Source organism: Sprattus sprattus, assembly GCF_963457725.1.
Source record: "Sprattus sprattus genome assembly, chromosome: 2".
NCBI lineage: Eukaryota > Metazoa > Chordata > Actinopteri > Clupeiformes > Clupeidae > Sprattus > Sprattus sprattus.
This window is the reverse complement of record NC_137921.1, coordinates 23,165,231-23,187,682: the sequence shown is the minus strand read 5'-3', so window position 1 is coordinate 23,187,682 and position 22,452 is coordinate 23,165,231. Positions and strand designations below refer to the sequence as shown.

The following is a 22,452-nucleotide window of genomic DNA, read 5'->3' as shown; positions in this document are numbered from 1 at the left end:
CACACACAAACATATACACATACGAGCACCTATACAGGCCAGTACACCTTCACACATAAAGACATACTGTACTTCTGAACAGGTTTTCTAACATATACTTTTGTACAGCACGTGCCGTGTCGCCATATGCTCTCACACCATATGTTCTCACTCTACAAAAATCGATGCCCATCCCGTCGATGCCCATCCCGTCAGTTCTGTTAATTCATTTCTCAATAATGCTTACTTAAACACTATACAGTACATACTACACATACATACACTCACAAACACCCTACTAAACCAACAAACTATGTGATGAAACTCTGCTAACTACAATTGTTAAAGGTTAAGATTAAGGGTTGGGTTTGGTGATGTTCGGTGAACAATTAGACTTGAATTTGACCTTAATTCAACTGAAGCCTAAACAGGCGGACTATCCAAATAAGGTGTTCCCCACTTTGCTACCAAAGCAGAACCTACACAGTTTTGCATGTGTGGATGCACCCGATGGTTTCTCCTGAGTTGGCTCACCCCACTCCACTCATGGCTGACAGATAGATGAGTTGTGAAGAGGAAGGAAGGTTGGCCATGGGCCTCACCCTATTATTCTCTATTGTCAATATCGTCAATGCTTTCTCAAAATAAACAGGAATGAATAAAATAAAAAACTCCCAGGCTTCTTTGAGTGGTATATTGTGACCAAGTTGTATTGGCCTGTGGATCAGCAACATTATCTGTGCCGGCTCCTGTCGCCACGGCGACCGGGTAAACATTAATAAACATTGCAAGGCGCTCTGCAGATCGACGAGTCTCTTTTATTTGGTGCTTTATTGTCCCAATAAATTAAGGGCATATTAAAATCCCAAGACATGGTTGAGACACAATGTGGGAGGGGTGGCACCCATGCCCATTGCTTGTTTTTAATAAGCACTCCCTGTCAAGACGTGCATCCTTGGTCGGCCAGGCAACCATCTGCAGCATCTGTGGAGGATGCAGAGCCCGGCGCGGACCACACTGAAGGACCCTCGCATCCACACGCAACCAGATAAACACACTCAAGGAGATGTGGGCTCGCCATAGCGCTTGAAGTTTGTTTACAGGAGTAGGGAAGAAGGGAACAAAAAGAAAAGAGGAGAGAGGGGTGAAAGAGAGAGAGAGGAAGGGGGAGGGAGAGAAAGAGAGGGAGTAGACAAGTGAGTTTAAAATCCTTAACTTCGTTTATGGAATGGGGAGAGATTTTCTCTGAGCCAGTGAGTCGTGAGATTGCATGGAGGGGTGTGAGGCCTCACGTTTTCCTCCCTAGAATCTTTACACACACCCTTGAGTGCTCTTTTTCATAAATGTTTACACATGCCAGCACATACTTTGGGGGATTCAGACGCTCACACTCTGAGTAGCACTCCGTTTTTACACACACTTAAAAGCACTTCATACATCATTTGCATGCCCTTCCCTTCTCAGTGCACTACACGACATGAATGCATACTTAAAAGAGGAGGGAGAAATTAGTGTGAAATTATATCTGACCCAAAACGGCATGTATTGACTGAGGGAGGTTGAGTGTCAGTCAGTACATCATTTCATATCTAATATCTCTACTCAACACCAAATACACACACACACACAAACACACACACACACACACACACACACACAAACACACACACACAAATTATGTATTTGAATCCACCAATCATATTCTGTACAGAAAGGATTCAAACATTTCTCAGAGGTTGAATACAGCTTAGTGACTCATGGGTACAAGAAACATCTCGTACGCCAAACAGCAAGACTACCTATGGCAGCTGATTGCTAGTTGTTTAGTTGTGTCTCTTACTAAGTCACACACACACACACACACACACACACACACACACACACACACACACACACACACACACACACACACACACACATACTTATACCATCCCTCACCCACAGCTAACCCTGATGCCGGAGCAGACTGTCCTCCCCCTAGTGGATAAGTCCAACGAGCAGGACACCACCCACGGCGTGTCCTTCCAGCACCCCGAGATCATCGCCAACGCCGACCTGGTGACCCAGAGGCTCAGCGAGCCCTACTACTGGAGACTTCCCAAACAGTTCCAGGGCTCCATGGTCAGTGTGGGACGAAACAAACAACCATTCATTCACATACAGTATGCCATCTACCACCACCACATATAAACACCATTGAGCTGGAACTGGGTTGCATATAGTAAAGTTTTTAAATATCCACAAATAAAATCAACTAAAAAGAAATAAAATTCAGTCACACTTATTTGAGTAAGTTCCGCCAAACAGGATATGTGTGCTGAAGCAGCAGTTAGATTTTTTCCAAAATAAATTAAATCAGTTTTGTCGGAGTACCCATGTCTCATGTCAAATCAGAAGTACATATAAAGACAACAGCAAAGATGTCAAACACAGAGGGCATGGACCTAGCGTCTCCCCACAATCTTAAACTGGCTCTCTGTCTCATGCAGATAACGGCCTACGGTGGGAAACTAAAGTACGCCGTCTACTATGAGGCACGCGACGAGACCAGCAGCACCTCCTACGAGCCGCAGGTGCTCATCAGGGGCGGGCCGAACAAGGACAAGGTGATGGTCCGCCACCTACCGGGCCTCCAGATTGGCCAGCTGACCCGCCATGAGGTTGACATGACAGAGGTGAGTGTAAATACCCCCCTCCCCTCCAACCCTTGTATTTCCTGTCCAGTGGAGCATGCTGACACATGGAAGCCCAAGGACTCTTGAGGCCAGGCCTGCTCACCACGTGTCGACCCAATCAATGCCAGGGTCACGGTGGGTGGGCGGGGTAGATTGGGGTGGCTTTAGAAATGTGGCAGTGGTGTGAGAGTTTATTGGACGAAGAGGCTGGTATTTTTTTTCATCTGCGGTGTAATGAGGTGTTTTTTTTTGTTCACTTAGCATGAGTGGAAGCATGCGGACAACAGGCCCATGACCCGTGAGGACTTCATGGACGTGCTGTTTTACGTGGACTATGTTCTCATCAAAGCCTCCCATGGGAACATAATGAGGCACAGCAGGTAAGCAAAGCGTGAAGATCAGAGCTGGTTAGCAGAAACATTATCATACCAAGGTGGGGAGAGGGCAGACCTAACAAATAAAATGACTGATTTATTCATTCATTTACTGGTTGTTTGGTGGGTTGGTTTGGGTTTTGAGTATTGATTTCTTGTGACTGAACAAGGAAGCAGCTTTTCTCTCCCTGTGACTCAGTTGGTGCTGACAACATTGCCATAGTAACAATCAGGCCCACGTAGTTGATGAAATCCGATAAAACCTTTTCCTGGGACAATGCAATTCTACCGTGTTATGAAATTAGCTTTAGTTCATGCGCAGTGAACTTTACTTGTTACCAGTTGCCCGTCAATGAAATTAGGGCCCTAGGTCTACTACATGCATATGTTTATAGAAATTTGAATACCTGCTTTTTAAAATTTCTGAATCATAACTCTCTCTTTTTGCTGTCTTTCTGTCTTTCTGTCTCTCCCTGTGTCCCAGGATCTCAGAGATCTCTATGGAGGTGGCTGAGGATGGCCGTCCATCTCCTGTGAGCCCCCGCGCCCACCAGATCGAGAAGTGCGACTGTCCCCTCGGCTACTCAGGCCTGTCCTGTGAGGTAACACCATCCACACCGTCTCCCACTCCACCCCCACCTCCTCCTCCATCTCCCACACCTGTCACCTCTCTCTGCTCATTCATCAATGTCAATGTGTCTCCCCCGTCTGTCCTGTCCAAGCCCACACTGAACATCTTTGAGAGCTTCAGTCAAAGTCTGCTCCTCTACCCTTTCACATTCTATTATGTTCAGTTCCATGCTATCGGCCACAAACACAGACACCGTCACCTAAATCAGCCCCAGAGCAATACTGAGTGAACACTAGCATACAGAGCCATTCACTTATGTGTCATGACGTTCATTAAAGAGTCTTGCAGAACACGTTGTTGAGTAGTGAGGCCGTCAGACATTCACCCTTGTGTAGGTTAATGGGCCATTTTGAAAATGAATCTGTGTTGTGCACATGCAGATACTGGATGTGTGAGACCAGAGCACACAATAGGAGTGGAGTGTCAACCTCCTATCTCCATTCTTCACAGAGAGTTGCTTGTGAACCACCTAGGCAGATGGCAATTACCCCCCTCCCCCAAAAAAATGCCACACAGTTAATAAACTGTTTATTAAACGGGCACGTGGAGTGGGTTCATGGGCAAACAGATGGCGCTGCAAATCGACTCGATTAATTTTCGCATGTTCCGCGGCCCCTCGTTAGGACCCGGAGGGTGCTCCCCTGTTCTCTCTCTCTCTCTCTCTCTCTTCCTCTATCTCTCTCCCTCTCTTACCCCTCTCTCTCTCTCTCTCTCTCTCTCTCTCCATCTCTTCATCTATCTATCCCTCTCTTTCTTTCTCTCTTCCTCTCTCTCTCTTTCTCTCTCTCTTCATCTTTCTCTCCCTCTCTTTCTCTCTCTCTCTCCTTCTCTCTCTCTCTGTCTTTCTCTCTCTCTCTCGCCTTGCCTGCTGAGATGTGAACCGCTGCAACTGTTCTCTGCCCCCCCCCACCCCTTGCCCATGCAGGAATGTGCCGCTGGATTCTACCGCCTGTCGGTGCGCAGTGGCGGCCCGGCGTCCAGGGCGGGCATCGGCAGCTGCGTGAAGTGCCAGTGTAATGGGCACAGTGACATCTGCGACCCCGAGACCTCCATCTGCCAGGTAGGCTCCTCAGTCACCCTCTGTGACACTTTGACCCCGAGACCTCCATCTGCCAGGTAGGCTCTTCAGTCACTCTCTGTGACACTTTGAACTTAGGGAGGCTTGGCTGATGACTACATCCCCACCCCCACCTCACCCTCCCAAAACAGCTCAATGGTGTTTTGAGCCCTCAACTTCGACTGCCAGGCAGCGGCTGCCTGGAAGGTGGTTCCGCCCCCAAAACTCTTATCCAATCATTGTGCTTCCCACCTCCAAACCTCTGGTCTAATCCAAACACTTGGAGCCCAAATTCAAACTTTCTGTATAGTGCTCTCATTCCAGCTCCAACTTCATTCCACCTCTCAGCAACGAGTGAAAGCTCCAACTTTACAAAGGTATGTAGCTAATATATTTCTATTTTTAACATGAAATGGCTAATTGTGTTTGCTTTAGGGCTGTACATGTAAGATGGGCCAGCTAATGTTATGTTTAGCATGCAATATGTTAACCATATTTAAAGATAGATTATGCTAATCTTAGCTGTGGTAATGTCATTTCAACCTGCTAGCTAGTTAAATCTGGTTAAAACATTAGGTAACAGTAAGCCTACAAAGTAAGATTTATTACTTTAGATTAATCACTGTATAAAATGGGCCGGCTAATGTTATCTTTACCATGCAATATGTTAACATAAAGATAGATTATGCTAATCTTAGCTGTGGTAATTTAATTTCAACCTGCTAGCTAGCTAAATCTAATTTTAGCTGTGGTAATGTTATTTCAACCTGCTAGCTAGCTAAATCTGGTTAAAACATTAGGTAACGGTAAGCCTATAAAGTAAGATTAATTACTGTAGATATGTATTTAAGTGATTAATTACTGTAAATATGTATTTTAGTGATTGTTAATGGTTAGTGGTTATCTTTCAAATGACATTGAGACTGGTTGACTTCCAGGCTGCTTACTAACACTGGGTAACTCTCAGGCAGCCAATTGGCTTTGGGTGCCTGTGAGGCACTCGATGTTGAGACTGGTTGATTTCCAGGCTGCTTTGGAATAAGGGTAACTCTCAGGCAGCAAATTGGCTTTGGGTGCCTGTGAGGCACTCGATGTTGAGACTGGTTGACTTCCAGGCTGCTTTGAAATAAGGGTAACTCTCAGGCAGCCAATTAGCTTTGGGTGCCTGTGAGGCACTCGATGTTGAGACTGGTTGACTTCCAGGCTGCTTTGGAATAAGGGTGACTCTCAGGCAGCCAATTGGCTTTGGGTGCCTGTGAGGCACTTGATGTTGAGACTGGTTGACTTCCAGGCTGCTTACTAACACTGGGTAACTCTCAGGCAGCCAATTGGCTTTGGGTGCCTGTGAGGCACTCGATGTTGAGGCTGGTTGACTTCCAGGCTGCTTTGGAATAAGGGTAACTCTCAGGCAGCCAATTGGTTTTAGATACCTGTATTGTTCATGATATCCCTTAGTGATGAAGTTAAATTGTCCTCATGCCTCCTCATATAGATAGGCCTCCTGAATAAATCTGCCAGATTATTTTTAACATTGCATCTGCCTAACATTATGTGATAATACTAATCACACTCATATTGCCTTTCTCTTTCAGTTTATGAAGAAATGGCGCCCAGGAAGGGTAAGGTTCAACCTAGACCTACTTTAATGACTAAAAAAAGCTCTCTCTCACACACTGACATTTAACAATGACTACAATAATTCCCCCAAAAATACTTTGTTAATTGCAATGTCTTTATACAGTAGGACGGAAGCGTAAGGCCCTGCAGGTGGCAAAAGGTGGTAAGTTATTCTTTATCTTGCCATGTACTGGCGGAACAGCAATCCATGCCCTCTCTATGGGGGAAGTCATATATCAACCCACTTCCTTTGTCCATCTATTAATTTACAAAAACTATGAATTTATTGACTGACTTAAGGCAAAGTCTTTGTATAGCACCATGGGATGTCATTTTCAAATAATGCCCATCAACATTTTGCTATGTTTTTTTTATTTTATTTAAATTGATTTTTAATGATGGATTATGGATAATTGGATATATTTGTTAACTTGAACTTAAATCAAATCTGTTGGTCTCGAGGACTCGCTCTGAAAATACGAGTCCTTCTTGAGACCAAGTCAAGACCAAGTCTTTTGAAGGTTCCAGTCAGAGACGAGACAGAGAAAGCAGAAAATGGTCTCTAGACTGGACTCGAGTACTACAACACTAGTTCATCTACGTCCATCTACTCACATAGCAAATTTGGTTACTTCTTGTGACTTTATAGGGCCATCTGCAAAATCATTAATTTTCCACCAGTCCCCACTGGTTGGTGGAGCCTCCGCCACAGCCCCAACCCCATCCAGCCCTCCCGCCCCACCCAGCCCTGCTGCTCCACCAAGCCCTACTGCCCCATCCAGCCCTGCTGCTCCATTTGTGATGGAATCTGGGAAAACCAGTCACATATGTAAAGAAGATGAAATCCTAACATGATTGTTACAAATTATATTGTTGAAACATTGAAACCTTCTTTGAGTGTGAATCTCAGAAATTATATTTACAAAGATACCAGATAACGGTGGAGGAGATCAGGAGGAGGACTGTTCCTCCTGAGAGCATGTCCATTAACACCCTCACTGCTCTCCTGAGGATTGATAAGAATAAGAAGAGGGACCTCAGGCAGCAGCTGCAGGAGGTCGGGGTGACTCCGTCCCCAGTGACCAGAGTCACCTCACTTTGCTCAAAGCTGTCAGAGGGTACAGTTCAATTCTACACACTATTCTTGTAACGGCACTTTTTACATAAATTGATATCAAGAAAGAACTTCAGAAAGCCAGCTCCAAACTATTACACCCCAGTGTCAATAAGTGTTTCACTGTCACATTGGTATGTGCATCAAATCTGAATTTAATACTGTGTTCGTGTCATGATATGTCTTTCCCATTTTTGTTAAGGCGAAGCCAAGGACCTGTGCTCCTCTGTCGGTGCTCTGGCTGCCGGGAGCATTGATTTTAAAGAAGTGGCCATGCTGCCTGCTCTAGACCCCACTGTGGCCACAGGGAGAGCCACGGAGTTCAAGTAATTTGCAATATTCCACATCCTATATCTGGGCTCTGACAGGTATAATAGACATTATTTATCCTGAATTTATGTTTTTATCTTTTCCTCCAGACAACAGCTCCAGCACCTCGCCAACCAGGTGTGCTCAAATGAGGATTTTGGACTCCTTACACACACCTTGGGGCCAGGAATGGTAGAGGTGGTAGTTGACGTTTTTAAAAAGTGTGTTGACACACACATCGCAAACATTAACAATTAAAAAAAAAAAAAAATCTGTTGTTTGTTGTTGTTAATTAATAAAATAACTAGATGTTCTACATCACTGTGTATGTGTATAGAATTGGAAGTGTATTGAACTTGGCATCTTGATTTAACTAGTCTGATAATTTAGCTAGCTGGGCCTGAAATGAAATAAATACATTTCAACACTTATTTCTACAGCTTCACATAAGGGTTTATTCCAGTAGAGTGTTACAAGTTAATGAAACCCCAACTTACATTCATTTAAAAAAAAAAATGTATCATCAGATGACACACATGATGGAGGAGAGACATGACTGATGGGGTGTGACGTATTCTTTATTGAAAATAAAGGCCAAGTACAACCCTCATACACACAGTAACCAAGTTGATACAGAATAATGTGAAAATGGTAAAAATCTAATTTCCTCATGAAAACATCCTCAGGAATATTCCCTTCAAGAACATCAAAGGATTGCTCGATTCTAGGGTCCTTTCCTTCTTTAAGCCATCTTCGATTGACTTCAGCCAATTCTTGTCCATTGCCTGAAACGGGGAAAAAGTATGAAAACATAAGCCTATGACTCCCTGAGACACACATACTAAGCTATTTTATCTTGTGATGACCTGAACTGTAGGCTACATGGTCAGTGTTAAGCATTCGGGAGCATAACGTTAATCCACCATGCCTAGATTCCTCTCCACTGGCTGTCACAAAGTCAGCTGTAGTCTATTATGAAGTCTATTAAAAAGCATATTACAAAAACTGGTGGCTGCCTCAGAGTTATCCTTATTCCAAAGCAGCCTGGAAGTCAACCAGTCTCAACATCGAGTGCCTCACAGGCAACCAAAGCCAATTGGCTGCCTGAGAGTTACCCAGTGTTAGTAAGCAGCCTGGAAGTCAACCAGTCTTAACATCAAGTGCCTCACAGGCACCCAAAGCCAATTGGCTGCCTGATAGTCACCTCACAGGCACCCAAAGCCAATTGGCTGCCTGAGAGTCACCCTTATTCCAAAGCAGCTTGGAAGTCAACCAGTCTCAACATCGAGTGCCTCACAGGCACCCAAAGCCAATTGGCTGCTTGAGAGTTACCCTTATTCCAAAGCAGCCTGGAAGTCAACCAGTCTCAACATCGAGTGCCTCACAGGCACCCAAAGCCAATTGGCTTCCTGAGAGTTACCCAGTGTTAGTAAGCAGCCTGGAAGTCAACCAGTCTCAACGTCATTTGAAAGATAACCACTAACCATTAACAATCACTAAAATACATATCTACAGTAATTAATCACTTAAATACATATCTACAGTAATTAATCTTACTTTATAGGCTTACTGTTACCTAATATTTTAACCAGATTTAGCTAGCTAGCAGGTTGAAATAACATTACCACAGCTGAAATTAGATTTAGCTAGCTAGCAGGTTGAAATGAAATTACTACAGCTAAGATTAGCATAATCTATCTTTATGTTAACATATTGCATGGTAAAGATAACATTAGCCGGCCCATTTCATACAGTGATTAATCTACAGTAATAATTCTTACTTTGTAGGCTTACTGTTACCTAATGTTTTAACCAGATTTAGCTAGTTAACAGGTTGAAATGACATCACCACAGCTAAGATTAGCACAATCTATCTTTAAATATGGTTAACATATTGCATGCTAAACATAACATTAGCTCTGGCCCATCTTACATGTACAGCCCTAAAGCAAACATTAGCCATTTCATGTTTAAAATAGAAATATATTAGCTACATACCTTTGTAAAGTTGGAGCTTTCACTCGTTGCTGAGAGGTGGGATGAAGTTGGAGCTGGAATGAGAGCACTATACAGAAAGTTTGAATTTGGGCTCCAAGTGTTTGGACCAGAGGTTTGGGGGCGGAACCAGAGGTTTGGGGGTGGGAAGCACATTGATTGGATAAGAGTTTTGGGGGCGGAACCACCTTCCAGGCAGCCGCTGCCTGGCAGTCGAAGTTGAGGGCTCAAAACACCATTGAGCCCCAAAACAGAGCAAGCAGGACAGCTAATGAGACAGGTCATTTCATTTACATGAGGGCCATAGTGTGTGTATTTGTGTGTGTGTGTGTGTGTGTGTGTGTGTGTGTGTGTGTCTGTGTCTGTGTCTGTGTCTGTGTCTGTGTCTGTGTCTGTGTCTGTGTCTGTGTCTGTGTCTGTGTCTGTGTCTGTGTGTGTGCGTGTGCGTGTGCGTGTGTATGTGTGTGAGTGAGTGTGTGTTTATGTGTGTGTGTGTGAGTGTGTGTTTATGTGTGAGTGTGTGTGTTTATGTGCGAGTGAGTGCGTGTTTATGTGTGAGTGAGTGTGTGTTCATATCTTGAAGACTCATTTGCATCACATTCTAATGAGTAAGCAGACACTTTAATTGAAAGCAATTTTCCTCCACCCTGAAGGCCTAATTATTCTAACATGTATCATCTTCAGGTGTGCTCTCTCAGAATTAACAATGTAATGGCCCACTACAGATTTTGATGCTGGAATGTCCAGCCATATCTATTTATAGGGATTCAGTTGTAATCGTAATCACAATTATAAAATCATCATGACAGAATGAGGCATTAAATAATAGACAACAGAAAGATGGTGTATATTTTGAAAGAATAATCTACGTGAAAAAGACAGCAAACACAGTCAGTCTTAAGAGACTCAGATGGAGAGAGAAAAGAGAAGTAGCAAGGAAAAAGCAGTTGGAAAAAAAAAATGTGTCAGTGTGTCCACTGTATGGAAAGCCATTGAAAAATATGCTTTAAACTGTTGTGTCACTTGGAGCTTTCCCTGTCATTTCTAAGTCACTAGCAGACACCACAAAGCCCTGATTCTGAGAATCCCACACACACACTAGTTTGCATACAAGTAAATCAAATGAATCAAGTTGACTGTGAGGGAACACTGCAGCCCAGACTTACGGGACTGCAACGACAGAAAATTGCCACCCCAACCTACTATCTACCCACTCACCCTACATACCCCCAGAGCAGATCTCCCTCCACAGACAGAGACTCAGTCTTTCCGGCACTTTCTCACTCCCTTTAAAGCCTTTGAAGCCACCCTTGATTGATTTGGATTTGTGCTTATAACAATATAATTTGCATTTTACGGAGCTTGCAAATTGAAAATGTTAAATGAGTTTGTACACCGTCATTTAGGTAATTGAGGTACACAAGAAGTTAATGAAAGTCTTCGGCACGCCTCGGATCAGCAGGCTGCAACTTGCCTAGCCTGATTACAGCTCTCTCTCTCTCTCTCTCTCTCTCGCTCTCTCTCTCCCTCCCTCTTACTTTATCTCTCCCTATGTCTCTCTTTCTCTCTCTCTCCCTCCCTCTCTCTCTCTCTCCCTCTCCCTCTCATTCTCTCCCTCACTTTCAAAGAGAGAGAGAGAAAAGTAAGAGGTTAGAGTAATATAAGAGAGGGGATTGGGAATGACAAGAGAACCTAAGCGCTTGCATAGGTCATTTATCCCTCAACTGGTGATTGGGTTTGAGTTGATTCTAACTCACAGACATGATCCTTAATCTTGAATCTCAAAATGCTCTACTTTACACTTGACAAATGCTCCTCAGATTTCTCTCTCATGACTGGTAAGAATTATGGCATCTGTGCCGGTGTTTTTTTTATATTGGCAGAGCCTCTCTGCCCAAAGGCTCTGGCTTGGCGTATGCCAAGAAGCCTGTGGTGTTGGTGCCAGGTATAGGCCTTCAGCGTCGTAATGAGGAATGATATGCAGTCTGGCTTGGCACACGCCATTAGCCGGTGGAGAGCTTTTTTTCCAATTTGTGTGTAGTGTTTCACTTGCATCTGTAGAAATGGGAATTATTTTGGTTTTGTAGTTGGCATTTGATGTTCATTTCTTCTTTCCCTTCCTCTCTTTCTGTCATTTTTATGTCGGGTGACCCTCTCCATCTCTTCCTCTCTTTCCTTTATCCCTGTGGGAGACAGAAAGAAGCCTCTCTCTCTCTCTTTCTCTCTCTCTCTCTCGCTCTCACTCTCATTCTGCACATTTGTATAATTGTCAAACGTGCCATGAAATAAGCACTACTGTCAGACAGTGGTTCCACTCGTGGTGGTGTCTTTGGTCTTTGAAGAGCAGTGCATGTGCAGCCGTGGTGTAGTTGTTTGTACAGCTGTGCAAATGTTGTATCTCTTGGTGAGACACAGTGTACACACAATGTGTCTAAACACAATGTTGTTTAATGTATGTATGCAGTATCAGTGACGTGCGGTGAAGTCAGTACGAGGGTAGGCACTGAGTTATGAAAGCCAGATTACTTTATTTATTGTTTAGGCTAATAGGCTACGTCACAACAGTAGGTACAAGTGCGGCACACAGGCACGGTCGATCGATGTATAAAAAAAAAATCCAATCACGATAACATATCGTACTCTCAGTCTCGCACACGCATGCACACACCAGTTAATGTCCATCATCAGAATGCAAACATCTTTATCCGCACAGCGGCCAATTATGTATGTCAGTCAGCAGCAATGAGACCACACACTGCTCAATTGAATATGAAAGCAAATGGCTTGCAGTCGGCATTAATTCAACCCCACACTTATCATTTCAAATTTAAGCTCAAAATAGTTTCTAACTCACCTGACTAGCACAGCCACAATGCCAATCTTTTTTGTCATACCAGTCCGTTTGAAACGACAATTTTTGGTCCCTTTTTCTGCAGAATTTCATTTAGTGTTGGAATAGGCCTCCCTCTTGCTAGTTACTACTTTTTTCTATTAAAGTCGAGTTTGGAGAAATGTCTAAGTTCCACAATATCGGTAGATACCGCTGTTGTCATTTTTACTTTGATTTTCGCGGAGATTACGCTTAGCTGGTGTAATGACGTCAGCTGCGCAAATGTCCAGTAATATCTAAATTTTAATTGGTCCATGTTTGATACGTAACGTAGATGATTACTGGCATAACATATTTACGTGCAAAGGCACAGTAGAGTTGTGCCTTTCGACGTACATATTAAAGAATACAGAATCTAAGTGCGCATGCGCGACATGAGTTTTTCGCTGCCGTTCAAAATGAATGGACAGTAAAGGCACTGCTTATTCTACCGTTTTTTTGTATTTGTTTATGCGTAACTGATACAATTGTCATCGTAACGTCTAAACAATTGGAATAACGTATGTATTGCATATATAAATCACAAGAATACTCGGTACAAATACAAATACAAGTTTATTAAATAAAATTATTTAATAAACATTTTTACGTTTGAATTTTGTCAGGGTAGGCAGTGCCTACCTTGCCTACCCTGACTGCACGTCACTGTGCAGTATCATGTATGTATGTATGTAATTGTATCTCTATCTCTCACCTATTCTGCCTGATCCATCTCCATCTCTCCCTCTCTCTTTCTCTCTCCCTCTCTCTCTCTCTCTCTCCGGTCGTCTGTTCTCTCTCTCGGTGCAGAACTGTCAGCACAACACAGAGGGGGATAAGTGTGAGCGCTGTGCCCAGGGCTACTATGGGGTGGTGCGCGGCTTCACCAACGACTGCAAGCCCTGTGGCTGCCCTCTCACTAATCCGGAAAACCAGTAAGACAGCACCTTTTATGTACACAAACGCGCACGCACACACACTCATACACACACACACACACACACACACACACACACACACACACTCATACACACACCACACACACTCATACACACGCACACACACACACACACACACTCATACACACACACACACACACTCATACACACACACACACACACACACACACACACACACTCATACACACACACACACACACACACACACACACACACACACACACACACACACACACACACACACACACACATTCATTCATACCCACAAGGGGTACATGCATAATGCACAAACACACGCATACACACACACACACACACACACACACACACTCATACACACACACACACACACACACACACACACATTCATTCATACCCACAAGGGGTACATGCATAATGCACAAACACACGCATACGCACACACACACACACACACACACACACACGCACACACATGTCAGCAAGGCATCTCCTCTCAACTGTAAATTAACTGTTGTTCCTCAGCTTCAGCCCCACATGTGTGACTGAGGGCATCAATGACTACCGCTGTACCGCCTGCCCCGAGGGCTACGAGGGCAAATACTGTGAGAGGTGAGACCCAGCTGGTACACGCACGCACACACACACACACACACCCACCAACAGTCTCTTCCACACACACTAAGCCAACTGAGTGTTGAAGTCATGTAGATAGTACAACCAATGGCTTCTTGAACTTCCATGTGCACACAGGATCCGAGTCAGTAGCAGACTGCCAAATTATTGCATTAGTCATTATTCCATGCAAAACTGAAGCTGTATTAAAAAATAACAGCATATTTAACAGATGTGTGCCATTGAATGGTGTTTTTTGAGTATGTCTCTTACTATAGTAATCAGATGTGTGATTTTGATACATGGAAAAATCCACATCTGACACTGAATGTTTCTGCAGATTGTTTTTGACATATGTTATCTTAGTCAATTGTGTGTTTCTTGTTTTTCCTTGGAGTTTTGCATGCCAGTCAAATGCGGATCATTAGTGATTTGCTCATTATTTTACTCCATGGGTAGATCTCCCAAGTCCCCGCAGCTGCACACTGCTGATCTGATGTGCCTTGCTTGTGCGTGTGTGTGTGTGTGTGTGTGTGTGTGTGTGTGTGTGTGTGTGTGTGTGTGTGTGTGTGTGTGTAATCCTGTCTTTGTCTTACAATGAGAGTGTCACGGTGAGCACTCACCATGTTCTCTCACCCTCCTAACCCCCCCCCCCCCCCCCCCCATCACCCCATGTAGGTGTGCCACCGGTTTCCATGGCGATCCGCGGGCGCCAGGCGGGCGCTGCGAGGAGTGTAAGTGTGACGCCTGGGGGGCGCTCCCGCACCCGTGCGACCCCCTCACGGGCCAGTGCCTGTGTCGCCCAGGGGCCAGCGGACCCAAGTGTGACCAGTGCATGGAGAGGCATGTGTGTGGGCCGGCTGGGATCGTGTGTACGTATGCTAACCTTACTCACCAACCACCATCAGCCAAATGTAGAAGATAATATATTGTATATAAAATACGATCTTATATGTTGGACAGATACTGTATATATAATGTATGTGAAGTGTATAAAACTTGAAATGGGGAAAGTGGGATGAAGTTAAATAACAAAGGTATGAATGAACCGTAAGCAAAATCACCTGCTGTAAATATAAATTGTGTCTATACGTAATCTTAATAACTTGTATATCAGTATAAAGGCCTCCCTTGCATACATCTGCGTAAGTAAATGAACTGCCTAAACACAGAGCAGGAACCTTTGATCGATTTGCAATATGGCGGAAAACAAGCATTTACATTATGAGTGAGAGTACAGCAAGTCTAGTGATTTCCTCTGTTACGTAACATGGAGCCGAAACAGATGGGATTAGTCCTCACACTAGCCTAATGTTATACTGCACTATGAGTGTCTATCCTAACCCAAGGACCTGAGTCCAAGCAATCGAGCTTCAGAACCGCCATTTGACCAGGCCCTACTTTAAGCCATGATAATGATGAAGTAAGTCCACAAAGGTATGGTTGCTGATGCTGCATGACATAGTCGCACTAAGAGCTATGAAATGAGGAGGCTGAAGATGGTTGAAGTCTGAAGTGTGAGAGTGATGTGAACTTAGATAAGTTAATTGTACTGTGACACGGAGGTAATGGCTGCCACTGTGTTCCTGGGGGAGCAGCAGGGTTTGAGGATCTCTGCTGCTCATCCAATGGACTAGACAGGTGCATGTGTTTCTGTGTGCTGTGTTTGGACTAATAGCAGCTCAGTCACTGGCCATCGAAATGGATACTTTACAACAGCCGTGTGAACGCAGCATAAAGCGGAAATGTTGGTTTTGTGTGTGTGTGTGTGTGTGTGTGTGTGTGTGTGTGTGTGTGTGTGTGTTGATTAATTAGTGCAGACCTTTTCTCACAGCAGGTGGAGGCCATTGCATTTTCTGTTATCTGTGTTTTACACTGAAGTTAGGAAGGGAACACTTGAGGCTTCAGCAGAGCCTTGAAAAGTTTGTTAATAGTGGCTGTGTTTTTCCACTCTCTTTATCGTCTTCTCTCTCTCCCTCTCTCTCTCTATTATTCTTTTTTTCTTTCTTTTATTTCCCCACCACTGTTTTTTCCCTTCTTTTTATTTATTTATTTATTCCTCCACTTCCCAATCGCTTGTGGCATGTCGAACACTCATAATAGCCTGCCGAAAGCCGTTTCACACTCTGTGTTGAATTTCACGCATGGGTTCTTATTCGCCCATTCTCTCCCTTCCATCCACCCCCCCCCCCCCCCCCCCCCCATGCCATCGTCCCTGTTTAATTTGAAATGAGCACGGAAACTCACGGATTCTCAACAGTTGACTGATTGAAAGGAGGATGGCACCTTGAAGTGCTCCTTCTTCCAATGAGGTGTGCTTCTTTTCAAGGGGAAAGCGGAGGTGTTCAGCGGAATTGACAAAATGATGTGTGTGTGTGTGGCGGAGAGACAGAGTGTGTGCGTGACAGACAGAGGGAGAGAGAGAGAAAGTGTGTGTGTGTGTGTGTGTGTGTGTGTGTGTGTGTGTGTGTGTGTGAGTGTGGTAGGGGAGGACACTGGTGAGGCACACAACCATGTCCTTTGTTTAAACACAAACGCTGAGCTCCCAAGGCAGTGTCCCTCCTTGGTCGCTGAAATGGTTGCCCTTGCGTAATGTGTGTGTATATGTGTGTCTGTGTATGTGTGTGTGCATGTATGGCTGACTGGCTCTGTGCGTGCAACCCTTCTTTAGCCTGAGGCGCTGTTGGGCATTGAGCCGTTAACACTTATGACCCCTGCCTGTGGCCCCACACACTCTCCCTCCACATTCACACACACAACACATGTGTATCACACACATGGACCCACACACTTCTCCTCAGGCACACTTCCTGCTTCCATTGGAGAGACAGGAAGTCCTTGTTTCAAAAAGGTGTCATCACAAGGAGAAAACAGACAGTTGGTCACTCTAATGTAACATAGATGGACATAGGACCAATAGCAAGTGCACACTCACACACACACACACACACAGACACGCACAAACACACACACACAAACACACACACACACACACACACACACACACACACACGAACACAAATTATTTTTGTAGCCCTACTCTTGTAAAACAATTGCTGTGTGTATGTGTGTGTGTGTGTGTGTGTGTGTGTGTGTGTGTGTGTGTTTGTGTGATGTGTGGGTTTTCACTCCAGCCTGTGACGATGACTGCAGTGGCCTCCTTATCAGTGATATGGACAAGCTCCTGCGTCTCATCACTAGCGTGAATCTCACCACTCCTCTCCCACCGCCCTACAAAGTGCTCTACCGCTTCGAGAACATGACAGAGGAGCTCAAAGTAGGTACCTCAGTGTGGCCCTCAGGCCTTAGATCTGAAATCACAGTACACAGCAGACATCACAGATCTGTTGACCCATTCATGAGGGTGAAGGTAGCAGTCACACATTTCCAAAGATCTTCAAAATGTAGTCAGACTGGCACTTTCTGTTACATAAGAAAGTCCAATTTTTTGTGTGATATTGACCTATTGCTCTTTTACATACTGAATTTAAATTTTCATTTTCAAACTTTGAACGACATTCCCGATAAAGGGTATACTAAGAGAGATTTTGAATGTGACGGTAGCACCTTCCACACATGGTTGCCTATTCTTGTACTTTTTAACTTAATCACATGTCAACATATTGTTATGGAATGTAAATTTAAACTAGATGCCTATCAAGTCTGGTTGCAAGCTATGTGTTAGATGCCAGTTTCTGGTAAGTGTGGTTGTTCAAATAGTGTGATTGTTTGGATGTAGGTTGCATCTTTTCTTTTGTCTATCTGAATTAACCTCAAATGGTCAGTCATGGTTAAATTGCACACCTGGACAGGTGCGTGTGTGTGTTTGATTGTGTTTATTGTGTGCATGTGTGTGTATATGTGTATATGTTCTCTCTATCATCAAAAGACATTTCCCCAGAGGATGGATCCACCTTAACTCCTCTTCTCTTTCATCTTGCACTGAGAACAGAGAGTAGACAGCTCTATATCATATAACACACACACACACACACACACACATACACACACACACACACACACACACACACACACACACACACACACACACACACACACACACACTCCACATTATCTCTCTATCTCTCTCTGCCTATCTCTTTCTCCCTGTCACTCAATCTCTCTCTCCTCTCTCTCTCTCTCTCTCTCTCTCTCTCTCTCTCTGTGTGTCTCTCTCTCTCTCTCTGTCTCTCTCTGTCCCTCCCTCCCCACAAAATCCCCAGATTAAAGAAATAATAAAGAGACAAAATCCCTGGATTAAAAAAAGAATATGGAGAAAATAAAGATATTAGGAAAATAAATGCTAGTGGAGATTAGGCACAACAAAAGATACAGATTGCTAGTAAAGGGCAAAGTGAAGCTGTGTGTGTGTGTGTGTGTGTGTGTGTGTGTGTGTGTGTGTGTGTGTGTGTGTGTGTGTGTGTGTGTGTGTGTGTGTGTGTGTGTGTCTGTGTGTCTGTGTGTGTGTGCGTGTGTGTGTGTGTGTGTGTCTGTGTGTGTGTGTGTGTGTGTGTGTGTGCGTGTGTGTGTGTGTGTGTGTGTGTGTGTCTGTGTGTGTGTGTGTGTGTGTGTGTGTGTGTGTGTGTGTGTGTGTGTCTGTGTGTCTGTGTGTGTGTATGAATGAGAGGGGTGTGATTGGGATCTGATGCCCTTTGCACATGCTGTCAGTCTGCCAGGGTTCCTTCTGATGGATGAAGCTGGTCCTGAGTGCTGCTGAACAAGAGATGTTCCCCCTACGTGATTGTGTGTGTGTGTGTGTGTGTGTGTGTGTGTGTGTGTGTGTGTGTGTGTGTGTGTGTGTGTGTGTGTGTGTGTGTGTGTGTGTGTGTGTTGACAAAAACATCATTGATTCATGTTTCCCTAATAAAAGTCCCCTTTCATCATCAGACCTGTCCTAAAAGCTCAACATCGCTTCTCATATCCAGATGAACATCCCTCCCATTCACGGTCACTTTCTAAAGGGGCCAATTTCAGATTTTGTTTTAAATGTATCGCCATTGGTAAATTAGTCTATATGCCAAGGGGGACTAAGGTGATTTACATTAGCTAGTATCAGCCTGTCAGCCCTCAAACTTCATCAGTTTCATCTCTTTCCTAAAGCATTTAATTGTTTGTCTCCAAATAAAGATCAGCCCAAGTGAGAACTAGTGAAGATTTCCTTGGTAATATATGTTTCTAATAAGATCCGGTTGAAGAATGCAAATCATGTTTGTGCTTTCGAAACAGGTTCTACCCTAGGTGGACCTCCTTTGCACAAATTTAATTTCAGGTGTGTTTCTGTTGCTAGATGAGTCTGCCAGTGAGGTTGTTGCCGTGAGCTGATTCCACACATGCTTGTTTCTCCATGCAGCACATGCTTTCGCCACACAGGGCGCCAGAGAGGCTGCTGCAGCTGGCTGACAGCAACCTGGGTAGTCTGGTGACCGAGATGGACGAACTGCGGAGCAGGGTAAAGCAGAAATAAGCAAACACAGTAGATGAACAAACATACGCACACACCCAAACACACAAACACACACACACACACACTCTCTCTCTCTCTCTCTCTTTCACACATACACACACACACACACACACACACGCACACGCACACACTTTCATACAGACCTAAAGATAGACAGACACACACAAACAGGCTTTGTACGCACATTAACACATGCATACGCATAATGCATTGTACGCACATAAACACATACAGATATGGTAATACAAATACGGTAACATAGATCTTTTGCAGGGATTACTTCTGAAATCTCATTCAAATATGGCATCTTAATGCATACCCCATAAGCCAGTGTTTCTCAAACCGACTCCAGGCTGCGGCAAGGAAACTGCCTCTGCCACAGTCAACACTCTGTGTTTCTGTCACTAGCCTTGTCCCCACACCCTTGACTGAACATCTTGCTTTGTAACATTTTATTCCTGCTACCTGAGTGTGATCAAAGCAGGCAACTCTGGATTAAGAAACAGCCAGCAGCTTCTCATTTTACCTTTTTACTTTCATTTCCAATGATAGCTTCCTTCCAAAGCCAGTGTGTTTAATTTGCCAAACCATGCTGAGCAATGAAGCCAAACAACTGAGACTGCACCAGCATTAAGAAACAAAACATGCGCATCTTAAAGATAAATCACATTACTTCTGTAAAAGGGAAAGAGATGAACTGGCTAAAAAACTGAACTACTGTAAAACAATTTAACTGAGAATGAGAAACTTTACCACAAAACACAGGAGTAGGCTTGTCTCAGAAAATACCCTTTGAGAGTGTAGTTTTTGGTGGTTGGAGGTTGGCCTTACAATGTCTGACAACAGTTTCATTCACAGCTAATACAATTTCAGACTATGCTGATGTAATCTTAAAGAGGACCTATTATGCTTCGATGTTGTCCTTTCCTTAAGTGTGTTATGTAACTTTTCATGCATGTTAATGGTCTGCAAAGCCCACCAGAGTTTTTGGAACACTGCACCATGTAAATATATTATAGTAGACCCCAAAAATGTAATAATAAACATTAAAAATTAGCATACTAAGCCCTCTTTATGTATTTAGGACAGATTCTTTAATCTATAGTGGCATGCATTTTAAAAGTTACTCTCCCAACATTATACATCACTGAGTCTCTGCTCTTGCGTGTAAAGAAAATTATTGAATGGCTCAGAGGGAGAGTCTTTGTTCCAAAGTTTGTAGCTGGGGTGAAAAAGTGATTCATCAGGTGTCAAGGTGAGCTTTACATTTCTGCTCTGCTGTGTGGCTGATAAATAAGTCAATAAAGAGAATAAACAAGCCAGACGTAAACAACATGCTTGACGTGGGAGTGGTGAGGAGAGTGGAGAAAAGGTACACTGGATGGAGTCTTGCCTTTCATTACTACTGGGGTTGAAGTTGTACATGACGGACGGAGAGTACAGAGGATCAGGGCTGTGCTCTTGCGTCAGTGCACTGGTGGTGGGAATCAATAAAACTCCTGTGGTTTGTTAAGAGGAAGACGAAGATGTCGTCATGTTCTAACGTCTTTCTACATTGCCACCAATGCGGCAATATAGTGGACATTCATTTTCAAAATTATTGATACATTTGTAAAGTAATTTCTGTTCTTTTATGCGTCCTTCATGTGCCATAAAAAAAATTAAAATAAAAAAAACAGCCACAAGCTGACCTGCCTACTCTACCATGATAAAATAAGTTGATAGAGATTATATCCAAACACTGTTAATGACCTAAGAATATAATAATCAAGTGCCTTGTATTAATATATTCCTTGTATGAATCATGTGCTTATGATAGCAGGAGCATGGCTTTTCTCTGTGTGTGTGTAACTAGAATATTAGGTGCCACTAAGTCTGCATATGAACAAGAGCATGTTTAGACCAGAGGAGATAAGAAAGGAACTGTGCTTCTTCCGACCTTGTGCAAAACTGCCATCCTTGCAAGACAGGGAGCCTCGGACGTGGGAAATCCACCACGTGATCATCCCTGCTGAAAGCTAAACTTCTGTCTATATAAACCTTGTGCGAAGGGTTTATCATTGCTTCACTGTCAGCCTCGGCTGGGAGGGGAGCCCAATTGCAATTGTTGTTGTTTGTCTGTCTAATAAATGTACTTTCATGCAGCTCCGGAGTCCTGAGGTAACTAGGGTGATTTTTCACCTATCAGAAGTAGTTAGAAATGATGCTGTTGGTATATTCTTAATGAATTGCCCAGCCTTACTTTACGTAAACTCGGAAACCATGTCAAGAGGGGCAGCGTAAAGCAAACACATAGCCAAGGACTCTGTTGGTATGTGTTGTAGAGGTCCTTGCTCTGTTTCATAGGCCCCAGACACATTTGCAGTGAATAAGAGTCCTTGTGATGGAGGAGGAGAGAGGAATGTTGATACGGCATAAACCTCTTACCCGGAGTGGAGCCATGCTTTCATTAACATAGGCATTCTTTTCATGCAAGAGCTCATATGTGTGTGTGAGTGTGTTTGTTTATACTGTGTTTCTCTACGTAAAAAGACAGACAGAGATTAGGTATGTGTTTGTGTTTGAGTGTGTGCGTATGTCTGTGTGTGACATTCATGCAGGTTGCTATGTGTGAATGGCTTAAGCATTTTTTTCCCCATTTTCTGTCTCATCCTCTAGGCCACAAAGGTGTCTTCTGATGGGGAACAAACCGACTCGGATGCCGAGAGCACCCACAAGAGAGCACAGGACCTTGAGGATTACATCAAGAACACTCTGCTGGCAGCCGAAGGTACGATTCGTCAACATTCTGTCTGTGCTCTATGAAAGTGTGAGC

The 22,452-nt window shown here is 43.9% G+C and overlaps 1 protein-coding gene and 1 long non-coding RNA gene across 8 annotated transcripts in view; both read left to right on the top strand.

Annotated features, from left to right (window-relative positions):
* The window catches only part of lama2 (laminin, alpha 2), a 158,673-nt gene that overhangs the window by 95,093 nt on the left and 41,128 nt on the right, over positions 1 to 22,452 (top strand). For 5 of the 7 annotated variants that reach the window (XM_080832116.1, XM_080832113.1, XM_080832114.1 and 2 more), the window contains 11 exons: positions 1,924 to 2,100; positions 2,469 to 2,654; positions 2,916 to 3,034; positions 3,513 to 3,630; positions 4,585 to 4,719; positions 13,431 to 13,555; positions 14,084 to 14,170; positions 14,852 to 15,045; positions 17,308 to 17,450; positions 19,524 to 19,622; positions 22,296 to 22,407. In XM_080832116.1, coding sequence (XP_080688242.1) covers positions 1,924 to 2,100; positions 2,469 to 2,654; positions 2,916 to 3,034; positions 3,513 to 3,630; positions 4,585 to 4,719; positions 13,431 to 13,555; positions 14,084 to 14,170; positions 14,852 to 15,045; positions 17,308 to 17,450; positions 19,524 to 19,622; positions 22,296 to 22,407 — 1,495 coding nt within the window. The remainder of the gene's footprint in view (positions 1 to 1,923; positions 2,101 to 2,468; positions 2,655 to 2,915; positions 3,035 to 3,512; positions 3,631 to 4,584; positions 4,720 to 13,430; positions 13,556 to 14,083; positions 14,171 to 14,851; positions 15,046 to 17,307; positions 17,451 to 19,523; positions 19,623 to 22,295; positions 22,408 to 22,452) is intronic. The other 2 variants (XM_080832117.1, XM_080832115.1) reach the window with 1 other exon arrangement.
* On the top strand, positions 6,203 to 7,666 carry LOC308360292. Its single transcript, XR_013968511.1, has 3 exons — positions 6,203 to 6,335; positions 6,458 to 6,496; positions 7,650 to 7,666. It is a non-coding gene; the product is annotated as an uncharacterized lncRNA (long non-coding RNA).